This window comes from Chenopodium quinoa, unplaced genomic scaffold (genome assembly GCF_001683475.1).
Source record: "Chenopodium quinoa cultivar QQ74 unplaced genomic scaffold, ASM168347v1, whole genome shotgun sequence".
NCBI classification, from domain to species: domain Eukaryota; kingdom Viridiplantae; phylum Streptophyta; class Magnoliopsida; order Caryophyllales; family Amaranthaceae; genus Chenopodium; species Chenopodium quinoa.
Genome location: NW_018742730.1, coordinates 1,809,586 through 1,825,360, shown reverse-complemented (window position 1 = coordinate 1,825,360; position 15,775 = coordinate 1,809,586). Strand labels below are relative to the sequence as shown.

General features: G+C 39.7%; 2 protein-coding genes across 4 annotated transcripts; one reads left to right on the top strand and one right to left on the bottom strand.

The window, feature by feature from the left end:
• Nucleotides 1–7,150: 7,150 nt before the first annotated feature.
• On the top strand, nucleotides 7,151–9,745 carry LOC110723413 (pectate lyase-like). Its single transcript, XM_021902769.1, has 4 exons — nucleotides 7,151–7,766; nucleotides 8,216–8,867; nucleotides 8,989–9,231; nucleotides 9,365–9,745. Exons 1-4 carry the CDS (start codon nucleotides 7,537–7,539, stop codon nucleotides 9,584–9,586), a joined length of 1,347 nt encoding a protein of 448 aa, XP_021758461.1. The 5' UTR covers nucleotides 7,151–7,536; the 3' UTR covers nucleotides 9,587–9,745.
• LOC110723411 lies at nucleotides 9,115–14,557 on the bottom strand. Of its 3 annotated transcripts, none has more exons than XM_021902768.1 (2): nucleotides 12,130–14,557; nucleotides 9,115–9,217 (listed from the first exon to the last, which is right to left on the bottom strand). In XM_021902768.1, exon 1 carries the CDS (start codon nucleotides 14,259–14,261, stop codon nucleotides 12,198–12,200), a length of 2,064 nt encoding a protein of 687 aa, XP_021758460.1. In that variant the 5' UTR covers nucleotides 14,262–14,557; the 3' UTR covers nucleotides 9,115–9,217; nucleotides 12,130–12,197. The 3 variants fall into 3 exon arrangements, with proteins under 3 accessions (XP_021758460.1, XP_021758459.1, XP_021758458.1); XM_021902767.1 differs by having other exon boundaries at nucleotides 9,138–9,223; XM_021902766.1 differs by lacking the exon at nucleotides 9,115–9,217 and adding an exon at nucleotides 9,688–10,003.
• Nucleotides 14,558–15,775: the final 1,218 nt, after the last annotated feature.

Here is a 15,775-nt window from a genome sequence, read left to right as displayed (position 1 = left end):
CCTTAATGGTGAGCAGTCAAGATATTCTAAGCAGGTTGATCAAGTGGTCGTAGCTAAAGGAGTTCAAGTGTTTCGATTAGTGTGATGTCATGAGCTTATAAAGTTGTATAAATAGCTCACCTAGTTTATTGGGTTGTAATTATTGGGATTTTGTAAGCCTTAACACTTGACAGGGTTGAGTGTGGCGGTGATACCTCGATTTAGGTATATTCTTCCGCAATTTTAGTTAAAGGTTGTTTATTTTTCCTTTATTTCTTATTTATTATTAGTTAGTAAATCGGGGGTGTTACACATCGCCCGGGATACACACTAGTTTACTACTTTACATGGTGGTATTTTTCAAATTTTCCTATTTTTTTTCAATTTTTAGTATTCTTGGAAATGAAAAACCGAAACAGAAAATTAGAGTTGTCGGCTTTCTATTATTCATGATATCGATAAGTTTGACAACTAATTTTTTACTTTCTATATGACATATATTGTGTGACTTTCAAAAACAAAATACTGAAAACTACAGTAATACAAAACGAGCCATAAATTAACGTAGTGACCATTTTCATTGTTGAACCGCTACTTCAAGTAACAGTTTTACAAAACCGCTATCGAAGACATTGGTTTTTCTTAGTAAACAACGTATTATGAAACGCTAACCGTTACCTTAAACGCTACCATCAAACATGACCTATATATTCAAGGTAGCAGTTTATATATCCAAGGTAGCAGTTTATAATAAAATAGTATTTTCATGATTGAGTTTCAATCTGATGCAAAAGTGTGAACAAGTTTTATTACTTTATAATAGCCATAATTTAGTGAATCGTTCCTCTATTTCACTCATCAACATTTGAACCTGTCCACCTCCAACCTTTAAAGACTAATACATGAAGATCGAACAACCATGGCTAAGATAACATATACTCCGTAATAATTGGATTTTCACAATTTATTCATGGCTAAGATAACCATGAGAATATTCATGTAATGTACTTGATCATATTGATTCTGATGTCCCTCGACCCCCGAAAATTGATGATGCTACATGGAAGCGCCTCGATGCCATTTTTAAACAATGGATCTATGGTACAAACTCTCGGGATTTGGTTCAAACCATCATGAAGCAAGGTGCGACGGCTCTTGATTTATGGAAACGCTTGGAGGAAATTTTTCATGACAACAAGCACACTCGTGCAGTCTACCTAGAGGAACAATTCACCAACACTCGCCTTGAGGATTATTCTGGCATGGCCGAGTACTGTAAACACATTAAATTGTTAGCCGATCAACTTGCAAACGTTGATAGGCCGGTCTCGGACGACTCCATGGTACTGCAGCTCATTAAAGGGCTGCCAAAAGGTGAGTATGACACCCTTGCTATTATGACCCAGCAGGCCGACCCTATGCCCTCGTTCAACAAGGCCCGTTTGCCATTTCTTTTGGAGGAAACGCGAAAATCTAAGCAGGAAGAGCATAGTCAACACGCTCTTGTGACTCAAACCGGCCCACCTGCCACGTCAGCACTGCCTCAACAATCCGACCAGCCTCCACGTGGTGGTGGCAGAGGGGCTGACCGTGGCCGAGGCAAACCAAACCACTCTAAGGGTGGCAAAGGGCGCGACAAATGGGGTACAAGCAGCGCAGGACTCACCGCAACAACAACAGCAACAATGGCCCATTGGCCAAAGTGCACCCCAACAACAGTGGGCCGGCCCAGTTCCGTGGCAGCAACCAGCCCAACAGGGTCAGTGGGCATCTCCCCCCTGCCCATACCCCACAGGCCCAGCCCAGCAGTTTATGCGCCCACAACAAGGCGTATTTGGCCCTCGTCCAGCCCCACAGGCTCAATATGGGCCGTTAATGTCCCCAACGGACTTGGGACAGGCGTATAGCTCGTTGCAACTTCAACAAACCGACAACGGTTGGTACATGGACACCGGTGCTTCCTCACACCTTACTCATACCGCGGGTAATCTCTCTAAACTATCTAATTTAAATTCTCCTCAATTTATTTTGGTTGGTGATGGCACACGCATTCCAATTCAAGGCTATGTCACAACCACTACACCCTCCCCTCATCCTCCTTTCACTCTTAAGAATGTCCTTTACACTCCTAATATCATTAAAAATTTAATCTCAGTTAGGAAGTTTGCTAGTGATAATTCTGTTTCTATAGAGTTTGACCCCTTTAGTTTTTCTGTGAAGGATCTCAATACGGGGAGACCTCTAGCGAGATGAAATAGTGGTGGAGACCTTTATCCTTTTTCTTTCAATTCCGCTGCAACAAATAATCAACACCTCTCCCTAACTGCAATTTTACCGTCGGTTTGGCATAGTCGTCTTGGTCATCCCGGCCCTTCAGTTTTCAATCTTTTGAGAAAAAGGAATTTAATTCATTGTAATAATGGGTCACATACCCGATTTTGCTACTCTTGTCCTTTAGGGAAGCATATAAGACTTCCGTTTAAATCTTCTTTAAGTGTCACTTTCTCTCCTTTTGACATTATTCATGCGGATTTATGGACATCCCCTATTACTAGCAAATTGGGTCATAAATACTATTTGGTGTTTTTAGATGATTTCACTCATTTTCTATGGATCTTTTCTATTAAATATAAATCTCAAGTGTTTGATATTTTTTGCAATTTAGGGAGTATGTTTTCACTCAATTTGAAAAACGCATAAAAACCTTTCAAAGTGATAACGGTCGTGAATTCGAAAACTCTCCCTTCCTTCAACTTTGTGCTAAACACGGCTTAGTTTTCCGTTTGTCATGTCCTCATACATCACAACAAAATGGTAAGGCCGAGAGAATCATTCGCACAATAAATAATATGGTTCGCCCTCTCCTTTTTCATGCCTCACCTCCCCCATCTTTTTGGGTATATGCTTTAAGTGTCGTTGCTCATATTCTCAATGTCCTTCCTACTACCACATTGAAGAATAAAAGCCCAACCGAAATTCACTATCGTCGTAGTCCCTCCTATAACCACCTAAGAACTTTCGGCTACCTATGCTTCCCCAATCTCTTATCAACGGAATCTAACAAGCTCTCACCTAGATCATCACCTTGCATTTTTCTAGGTTACCCATCTACCCATATGGGATATCTTTGCTACGATTTATCCACAAATAAAACAATCATATCTAGGCATGTTACTTTTGTGGAACATATATTTCCTTTCTCAAATATTTAACAGTTTAAAGCTTCGAAATACTCTTTCCTAGATTCGAACCCCTCCCCTGCTCTAACTCCAATCGTAGCCCACCAACTTCAGCACTCCTCTCCCCTTACTGTCGGCCCAGTCCAGGCCAGCTTCACCAGCCCACCTTCTCCTACCGTGGCTACTGCTGGGCACAATAGCCCTATGTTGGACCGTGGGCCTGTTCATTCATCCACGGCCCACCACAGGACTACCCAGACAGTTGGCCCAGAGTCTGCTGCCCTACCTCCCTCAAGCCCAGTCACACCAACTCCCCCAACTCTCTCCAGTCCGAATAACTCACCTCACTCAAGCCCACCTACCATTCAATTTGGGTCACTTCCCCCAAGCCCAATACCATTATCACCACAAATGAAAACTCGTGCCAGCCATGGGATTTTTAAGCCTAAATTCCAATTCAACCTTTCTGTCCAAGCAATATCACCTTTGCCTAAAAGCCCCAAGTTAGCCTTACTTGACCCGAATTGGAATGCGGCAATGCACGAGGAGTTTAATGCTCTCACAAAGCAACATACTTGGGATCTAGTTCCTAAACCGGAAGGGGCAAACATTATTCGGTGTATGTGGCTCTATAAACATAAATTCAAGGATAATGGTGATCTTCAACGGCATAAGGCTCGGCTTGTTGTAAATGGTAAGTCACAAGAGGTTGGGGTGGACTGCGATGAGACTTTTAGCCCGGTTGTAAAACCGGCTACAATAAGAACAATTTTGAGTATTGCTATGGGACGTAACTGGCCTATACATCAACTAGATGTAAAGAATGCTTTTCTTCATGGGGATTTAAAAGAAACTGTGTACATGCATCAACCGCTCGGATTTGTTAACCGCGATACTCCTACTTATGTGTGTCGTCTTAACAAGGCTCTATATGGTTTAAAGCAAGCGCCACGGGCCTGGTATCATCGGTTTGCCAACTATCTTCATCGCATTGGGTTTGTATGTAGCAAGAGAGACACTTCCCTTTTCATTTTTCGAAGAGGACATGATACGACATATTTATTGCTTTATGTGGACGACATAGTGCTAACCGCATCATCCGAGGCATTGAAATCTTCTATCATTGATTTACTGAAATCCGAATTTTCAATGACTGATCTTGGTGCTCTAAGCTACTTCTTGGGCATCTCGGTTACTAGAACGCCGACCCACATGTATCTTTCTCAAAAGAAGTATGCTGAAGAAATTATCCATAGGGCTAACATGGATAATTGCAAAATGGTTGCTACTCCGGTTGATACTAATTTGAAATTAAGTGCTCGAGCTTGTTTCAGATCCTTCTCTCTATCGCAGTTTGGTTGGCGCATTGCAGTACTTAACCTTTACACGGCCAGAAATAGCCTACGCAGTACAGCAAGTCTGCCTTTTCATGCATGAACCTCGAGAGCCTCACTTTAATGCTCTCAAGCGCACCATCAGGTACATCCAAGGTACCAAAGACCTCGGTCTTCATCTCTTTCCATCTGCACTGACCAGACTAGTGTCCTATACGGACGCTGATTGGGGGCTGCCCCGACACTAGATGATCGACCTCCGGATATTGTGTGTTCTTGGGGGACAATTTAATATCATGGTCTGCCACAAGTCAAGCAACTTTGTCTCGGTCCAGCGCAGAATCAGAATATAGAGGCGTAGCTAACGTAGTTGCCGAAACTTGTTGGCTTAGGAATCTGCTTTTTGAGCTCCATTGCCCTCTTCGGAAGGCATCCCTTGTATATTGTGACAATGTGTATGTTGTTTACCTCTCTAGCAATCCCGTCAATCATCAGCGGACGAAGCATATAGAGTTGGACATCCATTTCGTTCGTGAGCAAGTCGCGTTGGGTCTTGTTCGAGTACTTCATGTTCCCTGGTCATATAAATATGCAGACATTTTCACTAAGGGACTTCCCCGTCAACTATTCTTTGACTTTCGTTACAGTCTTAGCGTTCGTCTTCCTCCCACTACAACTGCGGGGGCGTGTTAGAGAATATGTTAATATTCTCTAGTATATATTATGTGGATATATTTTGTGTATTTATGTATATCTTAGATTCTCATATCTTAGGTTGTACACCCTATAAATATTCATGAATGAGAATATGATAGGCAAGGAGATTTACACAATCTGACAGTTCCCGATATGAACTCTTAGCTTCTCTCCGTCTCATGTCCAATACATGAATTTCAAACTAATGCCATGAATATGGTCATCCATCTTTTGTTGTGTACTTAATGTACCAAAATTAGAGCCACTACTAAAGGTGGGCATTAGCCGTACCAGCCCGCATGCGGCTCGGGTTTGGCACGACACGAGCTTGCCAATGGCACGGTTCGATGACCGAAAAGTGGGCCCTGGGCCGTGACGTGAACACGATTTCAAGAATTCGACACGAACCCGCAGGTGGTAGTTTGGCCCGCCAGCACGACATGCCCGACACGGTCATAAAATAACATAAATAATAATAAAGAACTACAATAATAAAAATAAGAATAATAAAAAGAACAATATATAATAATAACAAAAAAACATAAACATAAATTAGTCAAATTATTTAATAGTATATCCACTTTAAAAGTTGTTTTAAAAAAAATAAAAAAAATTATTGGCGGTCCGGTGTCCGGCACTGCACGACAAGTGGGCTGTGGTGTGCTAAATAGTGGCCCGGCACGGCACGATACGACATGCCAAGACGTAAGCAAGGCACGGGTCACCACCAGGCACGGCAAGGCACGGCCCGCGACGGTCCAGCACTGCACGTTGCGTACCTCTAGCCACTACCCATATATCATGCATTACATTGGTTCACTTTTGCCATGATATAAGTATACAAGCAAGGAGAGGAGCTAATTACAATAGAGAGCTCCCGTTAATTAGAAAGAAAATTAAAGTAGATAAAATGACAAAGCTGCCTTACTTATTGGGTGAAATGACACTGACATCCCCTCAGTTTATAAACTTGATCGAATTTCCTCGAGAAAAACATCAACCCAACCATATCAGATTGGAAAGGAGGGGGTTGGTAACCTTCACTTGATGATAAATGTTAAACGCCTACATTGTTTTTCATGAACCATTGGCGTAGCTTCATGCTAAGTGAAAGTTGATTGAGCACCAAGTCGAAAGTAGAGATGGGATTATCCCTAATGACTCGATAATTCCTAGATGCACGAAGTTCATAAGGTGACTAACTACAAAGGTAACTAAACGCTCAATTTTAATCCCATCATGTTATATAAGAGAAATGTAATTAGAGACCTATTCGTCCAAGTAGATCTGCTTGTGTAATTAGAGACCTGTTTGGTAAAGGCTACACATACAACTCTAATTTGTAATGTTTTTATTGGCTAAAATAATAGGCACAAGTTCCATTAAATTCAATTTATATTTGACTCTTAATTTTTTCCCATGTTCTGTTGATGTGTTAAATTTCTAATAGTTTTGTACGTAGGGACAACATACAATGATTGTCTAGTAAATTCTCTTATGAATATGAGGGAATTACAATTTCCCAAATCTCCTATTCTACAAGGGAGTTGAACAATGGACTTAAGTGATTTTGCTAAAGTGTCATTGATTATACTTCGTACAATTATTAGGAGTTTGCAATTTTAAATGATTATTTAAGTGTAAATATTTGTGAATTTAACAGTGGTAAAAGGCATTTTTAGGTAAACACTGATTTTACCACTATTAAATTCACAAATATTGGCCAATAGGCCATGGAAAGGTTAGGAAATAGTCTATCACTCCCCAAATAATTTAGATTAGACTAAAATTCACAATTGACTTTAAACAAATGTTTTTGAAAGAACCTTGTTTCTTACTAGCATATGAATTCAGAGCCCTGACTGTAGAATAGTCAAATCCTATTATTAGCTTTTGACACCAAAAAAACATTAAGCCTAATATTAGGATAAAATTTGTATTAGATTGTGGTTTGCTATCAAATATAGGACTGGAATGAAAATTAGAGGAAAATGTGGTTTACCACTTTTTTAGGCACATTTCTTATTGTATGATTATGCACAATCCTTATTATAGATTTCTTTCTGGCAATATATAACAATTCATACATTCTTATACTAGATCTTAAAAAATAATAAAAGTGTAAAAATATATACCTTCAAAATAAGAAGAAAAAAAAAGAGTGCATAGGCCGGGCAGGACCATGTTGAGTGCTTAACAAATTCAATTGTTTTAGTCTATCGTGCCCTGAGCCTTGCGCAAAAAAAAAATAATAATAAAATAAAATAAAATAGAGGTCGCCCCCATTAGTTTTATTTAATTTTAATAAGAAAAGGGAAGATTGATTTTGCAAATTATAATTAAAAGCCATGGAATTTGCAAATAACAAGATTAAAATCCCCGTTTTCATTTTTGTAACCATTTTGGTGGCCATTATTCCTACTACACAAGCTAACATTGTAGGAAACAACACTGTTAAACAGCATGAACACGATGAATGGTTTCAGAGAAAACTTGCTGAAGCTTATAATGCTTCATTACAAGCCTATCATCATGAACCTACTGAAGTTATGGATGAATTTAACTACCATGTCCATCGGTAATTTTTTTTTTTCCCAATTTTTCATCTATATATAGGAATTATCATTGTATTATTATATGTTTCTTTTAAGGTAGATGTATTCATGCATAGAGTTTCAATAGTTATCAAAACTATGCAACAATAATTAATCATAATACTGTATCATATAAACATCTAGGGCTCCCTAGAGGGTATAATTGCACATTATTTTTTTGGGTTGGTAAGAAAAGGGTCCTATTAGTTTGAAATCTCTCATAGATCAATCTGACTCGAGTTAGCAGGACAAATACATTATTACTAGTAGTTTTATTTTTGTGTTTTGGCATTTGCGATGTTGATTTCATTATGGAATTAATATCTTGTTAATTAGTCATATTAAAAATTTGCTCCTATACACAAGAAAATCCTTTGTTAATGTACATGACATAATTTAGTTTGATCATAAATTCTCAATGACAAATTTGCAGGTCATTAGAAGGAACCAATAGTACAAGAAGAGGGCTAGGTAAGTACAGGGGTGCATGCAAGGCTCAAAACCCAATTGACCGTTGCTGGAGGTGCAAGGCTAATTGGGCTCAAGACCGAAAAAGATTAGCGGACTGTGTTAAGGGTTTTGGACGTCGGACCACCGGAGGAAAAGACGGTCCGTATTATGTAGTAACAGACCCTGCTGATGACAACGTTGTTAACCCCAGGCCAGGAACCCTCCGTTTTGGGGTGCTTCAACCTGGTCCCTTGTGGATTACATTTGCTAGGGATATGAGGATTGTGCTCAGTGGAGAACTATTGGTGACAAGCGACAAGACGATCGATGGTCGTGGTGCACAAGTCCGGATAGCCGATGGAGCTGGGATCACCATCCAATTTGCAAACAATGTCATCATTCATAACATTAAGATCCATGATATTAAGCCTGCTCCTGGAGGACTAATTAGGGACACACATGACCATGTTGGCATTAGGGGTGCTGATGATGGAGATGGTATCAACATCTTTGCCTCCACCAACATTTGGCTCGACCATCTTTCTATGTGGAATTGCAGAGATGGTCTTATCGACATCGTTAAGGGTTCCACTGCCATCACCCTTTCTAACAACCATTTCACCAGACATGACCACGTAAGTCAATAAATATTACGAAGTACATACGGGTAAAAACTATGGTCAAAGTTTATAAAGTTTAACATCTCGCATTACATCTTTTTTTTCTTTAACTGTAATATGGGATGACTATGTACAGGTGCTGTTGTTTGGTGCTAGTGATACTGATCCAAAGGATGAGATCATGCAAATATCACTAGCATTTAACCACTTTGGAAAGGGGCTTGTCCAAAGAATGCCAAGGTGTAGATACGGTTTCTTCCATGTTCTCAACAACGATTACACACACTGGATAATGTATGCTATCGGTGGTACTTCGCATCCCACCATCATCAGTCAAGGCAATCGATTCATCGCTCCTCCAAATCCTACAGCTAAAATGGTAAGAAACACAAACAATTCACCATCAATTATACTAACATGGCATTAGTTACTCTAATCACATGCAAAAGATTCAATGTTGTTTTTCTTTGTTTGATATTCATCAATTTTTTTTTTATATTTGAATGAAACAGATCACAAACAGGAACAATGTTGTCGGCGAAGAATGGAAAAAATGGATATGGAGATCGGAGAATGATGTGTTCTTGAACGGAGCTTACTTTGTAGAATCAGGACACCCCTTAGACCAGAGGCGTTTCAAGAAAGATTTTATCAAATCAAAACCTGGAACATACGTGAGGAGGCTTACCCGATTCGCGGGTCAGCTCAGATGTATAGTTGGAAAAAGCTGTTAGATGTAACATATGTTTTTCGTTTTTACAACATTTATGCAATTAATACACTTTTTTCTCTTATTTGGTCTTATAAAACATAGAGTACTCTTTCTAAGAAAAGGATTATTGGAACGAATGTGCATGAAAAGGATATATTTTACAAACCATTATAATAAGTAATCGTAAGTACATTCAAAGTTTATGTAGATGCGAAGTTAATATGAATTGGTTTACCCAATTGCAATGTTTTGGTCCAAAAGTTCTTCATATAATCATAGTCATGAGTTTGTACAACACAATTCCTATCTCTCTCACCATCCCATCATCAATCTGCCTACATCAACAGAATCGACAAACATATCATCTGGTAAGCAATCAACTTAGGCATGGCTGCTCTCTCTCTTTCTCCTTTGCTAGTTTCGTTTTCTTTCTATCTCACTGAGAAGCAAACAACATGTAATGAAAAACATATACTCCGTACCATCAGGTAAAGCTACTTTCATGTTCTTTCCATCCTACTGTAGGGCAAACATGTAATGCAAACACATCATCTGGTAAGCTAATTTTGTTTCTTTACAATCCCACCATGAAACAAATATGTTAAAGCAGACACATTCAACTTGTATTGCAGTTTCCTTTCTATCCCACCGTCAAGCAAACATTTACAAAGTATATTCAATGGTTTTCCTTACCTATTTCAGCGCGCACACACCCTCCTACCAATTCAATACATAAAATGGGAAGGTCAATTAACACCGAGTTCAAAACCCTAATCACTTGAATAGTTTTCTCAACATGCATATGCCATATCTAAGGGCCTACGGATTAATCTTGGTATTTCTGAGAGTCTAAACCTGAAAGGAGAAAAAATGAGTCTCCAGTAGAGATGAACTAAAGATTTAAGAGTCACCTTTACACAAAGCACTGAGATGCTGCCAGTTCTGGTATGCTGTGACCTAAGTAAATGGTCAATCATCTGAACTACATGCGTGGGATTGGGGGCTATGAGTTGAACTGAGCTAGATTTCTTCTTTGTTGTTAGTGCTTCGTTGCTTGTTGCCAAGCCTGAATGAGAAGAACCTGTGCCAGGTGTAGAGGGAAGGAGATAAATTGAAACAGTGGCTCAAGGGGTTTCTGAAGCAGGATGGCTGGAGAATGAATAAGTTTTTTTGTTTTTTATTTTTTTTTGGGCCAACAAAACACAGGAAATTTAAGCTGGCTCATTTCTTGCTCAAATTACTCCGTACTAACTTTAGCTTATGAGCTTTAAAAACTAGATATCTATCAACCGTGATAAAAGCTACTATATAAGAAAATCTACCTGCAAGACTTCTAATTCATCAAGCAATTGAAGGCTCCTCCCTGCAACCACGGATTGGAAATAGCTCAGATGGCTTTTGTTGAGTTAATCCAAATCTCAATTCGGCTGATTTCCCATCTGCTTTCCATATTCCTTGGAAAATAGCATACTTTTTTTGTAACCAAGAATTTGGATATGTTTTCTTCCCTCCAGGAGTCCTGGGTCCTGGATATTCATTATTGCTTATCAATATCTACCCAATTGCAGCAGCTCATCTCTTTTTGATAACCAAGCCCCATTTACTAGAATCCTAATCAGTTCATTATCCTTCTTACTTCCCAACTCCTCAATAAAACTTTTAAAGCCTAGTATGGTCTTCTGTTTCTGGACCCTGGCTAGCAGTGATCTGCCAACAATCCCTTGTTCAAATAACTTCAAAATTCTCATCGGGTTGCATTACCCCCCCCCCCCCCCCCCCCCCTCTTTTTACTTTTCAAAACCAGCTTTAGCTAAATTGATAAGTATATAAAATATTCAAAGCTGTAGCAAAACTTCTACCACGCCTCCATGTTTATTAAAGTGGAAAGAGAAGTGAAAATTTATCAATAAACTACCAAATGTCTTTGCTTCTGTCATATACTCTCTCCAAATTTGCTTTCTCAGACAACAAGGCCTACAACCCCTACAATTTCACAGAACCACCAACCCAACCACATAAAACAGACATTAACACATATGTGCACCAACCCACATGGCATACCTAAAATGCTCTAATTTTATTAAGACTACAGGAAAGCATATAGTTTCCTAACTCGAATGAGTTCGACTTCAAACTTTAAAACCAATATTGTATGCCTAAAAGCTAGAGAAGGGCAAACTTCAGCCAGATCCTACTAGAAGGGCAAAGTCAATAACCAGTTTTCTTCTTGCATACATAAAATATGAGTTGGATTGTCATCAATTAAGTAAAACATAAAATAAATGCAAGAATCTGAAGATTGGGTGAAGTCGGGCCCATAACAATACTGCTGTTGCTAACAGTGGCTAAATGAGAGACAGCAGTGGAAATTACAATTGCATTTCCGTGTATGACGCCCTACTTTTCTTATGATAGTATTCAAGACTCAGCAAAACCGAAAAATTGAGAAACAAAATAATGCACATATCAAAACTGATGAGATTCTTACTTGGTATTTGTTCCCAAAAAAAGAAAACTGTTCAAAATAAAATACAGGTCTATTCAAATCGAGTAATGATTTCTAACCTGGTAGCCTGCCTCCTATAGAAATACAAGTGCTCATCCTGTTCAATATTACAACCCCTTTTGATGCTTTAGAACTGCTTTGTTTTGTTCCTGAAGAACTTGTCCCTTTTAGCATAAACAAAACAAAGAATGACAAAAGTTGCAGCAGACATATACATAGAGGCCCATGGAACTGGTGGATCTGTGAAACACACAAGTGAAGCATCCAACTCCTGTGATGCACGATAGATGATTGAGTGCATGGCATACAAGTCATGTTCCGATGATCTCAAGTAATATGAGGCCAACTCAAATTCCAAATGGGACAGCGCTGTAATCATCTTATCTAGCTTATACTTAAAAAGAGACCACCTCTGTGAGAATTCAGTAACCTGGTTACCCTTCAATAGCTTATGATACCCACCATGTGCCTTAACAGATTGAAGGACTTCTATGGCACTCGAAACAGTATAATTCAAAGTGGTCAAAAGAACATTCCTTCGAGCAGCATCCTTCTGCACAAACGACAAAGAAGAAATCTCCGAGAACGGTCCAAATGGAGTTTGCCCAACACTCCAAGTATAATCAACCAAAGTGGTATTATGCCTGGGGCTCCATCTCAAATGGGTTGGAGACACACCCCACATACTCTGCAAGACTGATCCAATAATCGGCCTCTCAAGCTCTCTAGTCTGAGTAAAAACATGACGCCCATTGCAACTATAATCGCTCACAGTCTGAGTATTTCTTGTCCTAATCGCAATCACCATATCCTTAAACGCAACAGATTGATGAAACCGATCAAGCAAAAGCAACGTATTATCATCCAAATCGAAAACATACACCGGGATAACCCTCTTAAAATCATCCTCCTCATGAACACCCGCCAACCTCTTAAACTCATCAGCCGAATCAGACAGTATCTGATGCAACTTCTTCGAGTCCACATATTCACTCACAATCAAAGTATAGTTATCAAACAAAAACCTACTAGTATACGAGCTTTTCGACTTGGAAACAGCAAAGGAACACAAAGCACACTCCTTATAATTAATCTCATACTTCTTAAAACTCAAAGACTGATCCCCAAGCAACAAACCCTTATCCGACAAAGCATTCTCAATCGATTTCCAATCCAACCCATAACTATTATGATCATTACCATCACTCCCAACAACATGAATAAACTGAACAACAAGATTATTCTCAAAAGGAACAGGAATTCTCAAAGAAGGAACAAGCAATATCTGATAAGCACTATAAACCAACGAAGCTAAATCAGCCAACACCGCCTTATCCGATTTCGCCTTCCCATGAAAAGCAGCAAGAGGATGAAACTCCCCCTTTGGAAGAACCCCATCACCCGAAAGACCCGGCCCGTAATCCACCGGGCCAGCACCCAAATCAACCCAAATGTACCTATCCTTACTCACCCAAACCGAACCCAAGCACTTTGTAAAGCTCGGCGAAGACAATTCCGACCCAGTTGAGCCCGAATACGTATAAGCATACGGTTTCGATTGGGCGCCGAGATTGATGAGATAGACGGTATACCCATGAAGGGGCTTCTCGCGGCGGAAGTCAGCAGCTATGATCTCATCGACAACGGAGTAAGAAACAGACAAGAGGGATGACCGGAGAGATGACGTAGATGAGGCGAGAGAAGCGCGGATTGCGGAGGAGAGAGAGGAGGAGAGAGAAGGGGAGGAGAGAGAGGCGTCGTGGTGGAGGGAGTGGGAGAGGGAGAGGTGGTGGAGAGTGGAGTCAAAGGGGGTGATGACGTGGAAGGGGGAGGAGGAGTGAGAAGAAGAGAGGAAGGAGGAGAGGGTGGAGGCGGAGGAGGGGGTGAAAGAGGGGCCGACGAGTTTGATGTGGACGGAGGTTGGGAGGGAGAGGGAGAGGAGGGAGGTGATGCGGTGGTCGAGGGTGGTGGTTGTTGCGGTGGTTGAGAGGGTGGATTTGAGGTGGGATGGGAGGGAAGGGAGGGTGTCGTTGGATGCGTGTGGGTCGAGTTGGAATTGTTGGGTTAGGAAGGAGTCCAGGCCGAGGATTGGGGCGGAGGTGGTGGGGCGGAGGTGGTAGAGGAGGAGGAGAGAGAAGATTGTGATGGTGGTGGTTTTGACGGTGATCGGAGATTGGACGGTGTTGAGCATTTTAATTGATTGGGATGGTTTGGTTTGAGTGTTTGATTGAGTACTAGAGCATTATGTGTGTAGTGATTTGAGGAGTGATGAGTTTTTTTCCGGTGGAGAGGGGGGAATTGACTTGAGAAATTGAGAAGTATGATGGCGGTGTTGTTAATTTTGGGGGCGGATCTTGTGTCAAATATGGGTATGAATCGTACGACTTCAGCTGAAAGGAGATCATACAATTATAAATACAGGGTCATATACAACAAAAAGGGGTTTAGACACTAAAATTTATTATACACTCTTTCTATCTAAATACATTTTCTCTCTCTAAACACTTAGTGACTTAAGCTTCAAAAGGGTTCCTTGAGCCACCCCTAAAGGCAACAACGTTTGTCACCTGTGTAGGTTAACTAATTGGATTCGTTTCGATCCAGTCCGAACCACCAAGTACTACACCTAGAACAACACTGTCAGTGTAATGTTTTGCACGGGTGTTAATTCGAGTATCATTAAATGGAATATGGATTGATTGTCTTAAAAAATGGAATATGGATTGACCTATGACGAAACCTTTTACCTTATCCAAATTCTTTGACATTGACATTATTTTTCTCCTCCTTCTAACATATGAGAGAGCTTCACCGGCAAATCTAAATTAGAGCGCAGTAAGTCCCAAATGAGGCAATCACCCTTTGTCTAGGGGTGCATATGAGAAGAAATAACTCGTGGTCTACTCGAGCTCTATTCAGTTAAAACTCGGTCAAAGCTCGAGTTGAGTGGGTTCGACTCAAGCTGAATTGAAATTGACTCGAAATGTTAATGAGTTGCTCATTACTCGACTCGAAAGTCGTGAGAAACTTAAATTCCTTTATACAGTATTATATATAATAAAAATAAAAGTTAAAATATTTTGATTTTAAAACTTTTGTTTTATAATTAATAATTAATAATTAATAAATATACCATATTTATGTACTCATATTATCATATGTATATTTCTTAAATTACAAATATAAAGAGAAGGAAGAGATGTTACACTAAATAAGGGGTTCTACTAAGACGAATAAAATATCAAGCCACTCGAGATTAACTTGGTCAAAACTCGACTCGATTAAGCTTGACTCAATATGTTAACAAGTCGAGTCGAGCTACCCCAAACTCGAACTCAACTCGCATTATAAGCACTCATACCTATGCATATGTACCTTACTGATAAGCTTCTAGAATAACAAAGATTTAACCCATCAAACACTCTAGATTTGCTGCCATGATCATGCACCTTCATTCTCTAGATTTTACTTCTGTAAGTAATTTCTAGAGAAGTTTATTAGAGAGTTTTTTTTTATTCTTTTGACAAAAGTTTATTAGAGACTTAGGAACAAATTATACTTTGATTGGGTCAATGTTTTAGGCCTAAAGAAATTTGGGCCACAATTGACATTAACATTTTTTTTTTCAAGTGAAAATATCAATCATACAAGCTGCATAGACCAACATTGTAAGATCTAAAAATTTGTGAAAAATGGTGACCTATA

What these genes read in the sequence shown, in the direction of transcription:
- LOC110723413 (XM_021902769.1), top strand. Translation starts at nt 7,537, where the DNA reads ATGGAATTTGCAAATAACAAGATTAAAATCCCCGTTTTCATTTTTGTA. An exon ending in TTTAACTACCATGTCCATCG is followed by an intron (nt 7,767 to 8,215) that starts GTAATTTTTTTT and finishes ACAAATTTGCAG; the next exon opens with GTCATTAGAAGGAACCAATA. An exon ending in CAAATCCTACAGCTAAAATG is followed by an intron (nt 9,232 to 9,364) that starts GTAAGAAACACA and finishes TGAATGAAACAG; the next exon opens with ATCACAAACAGGAACAATGT.
- LOC110723411 (XM_021902768.1), bottom strand. Translation starts at nt 14,261, where the DNA reads ATGCTCAACACCGTCCAATCTCCGATCACCGTCAAAACCACCACCATC.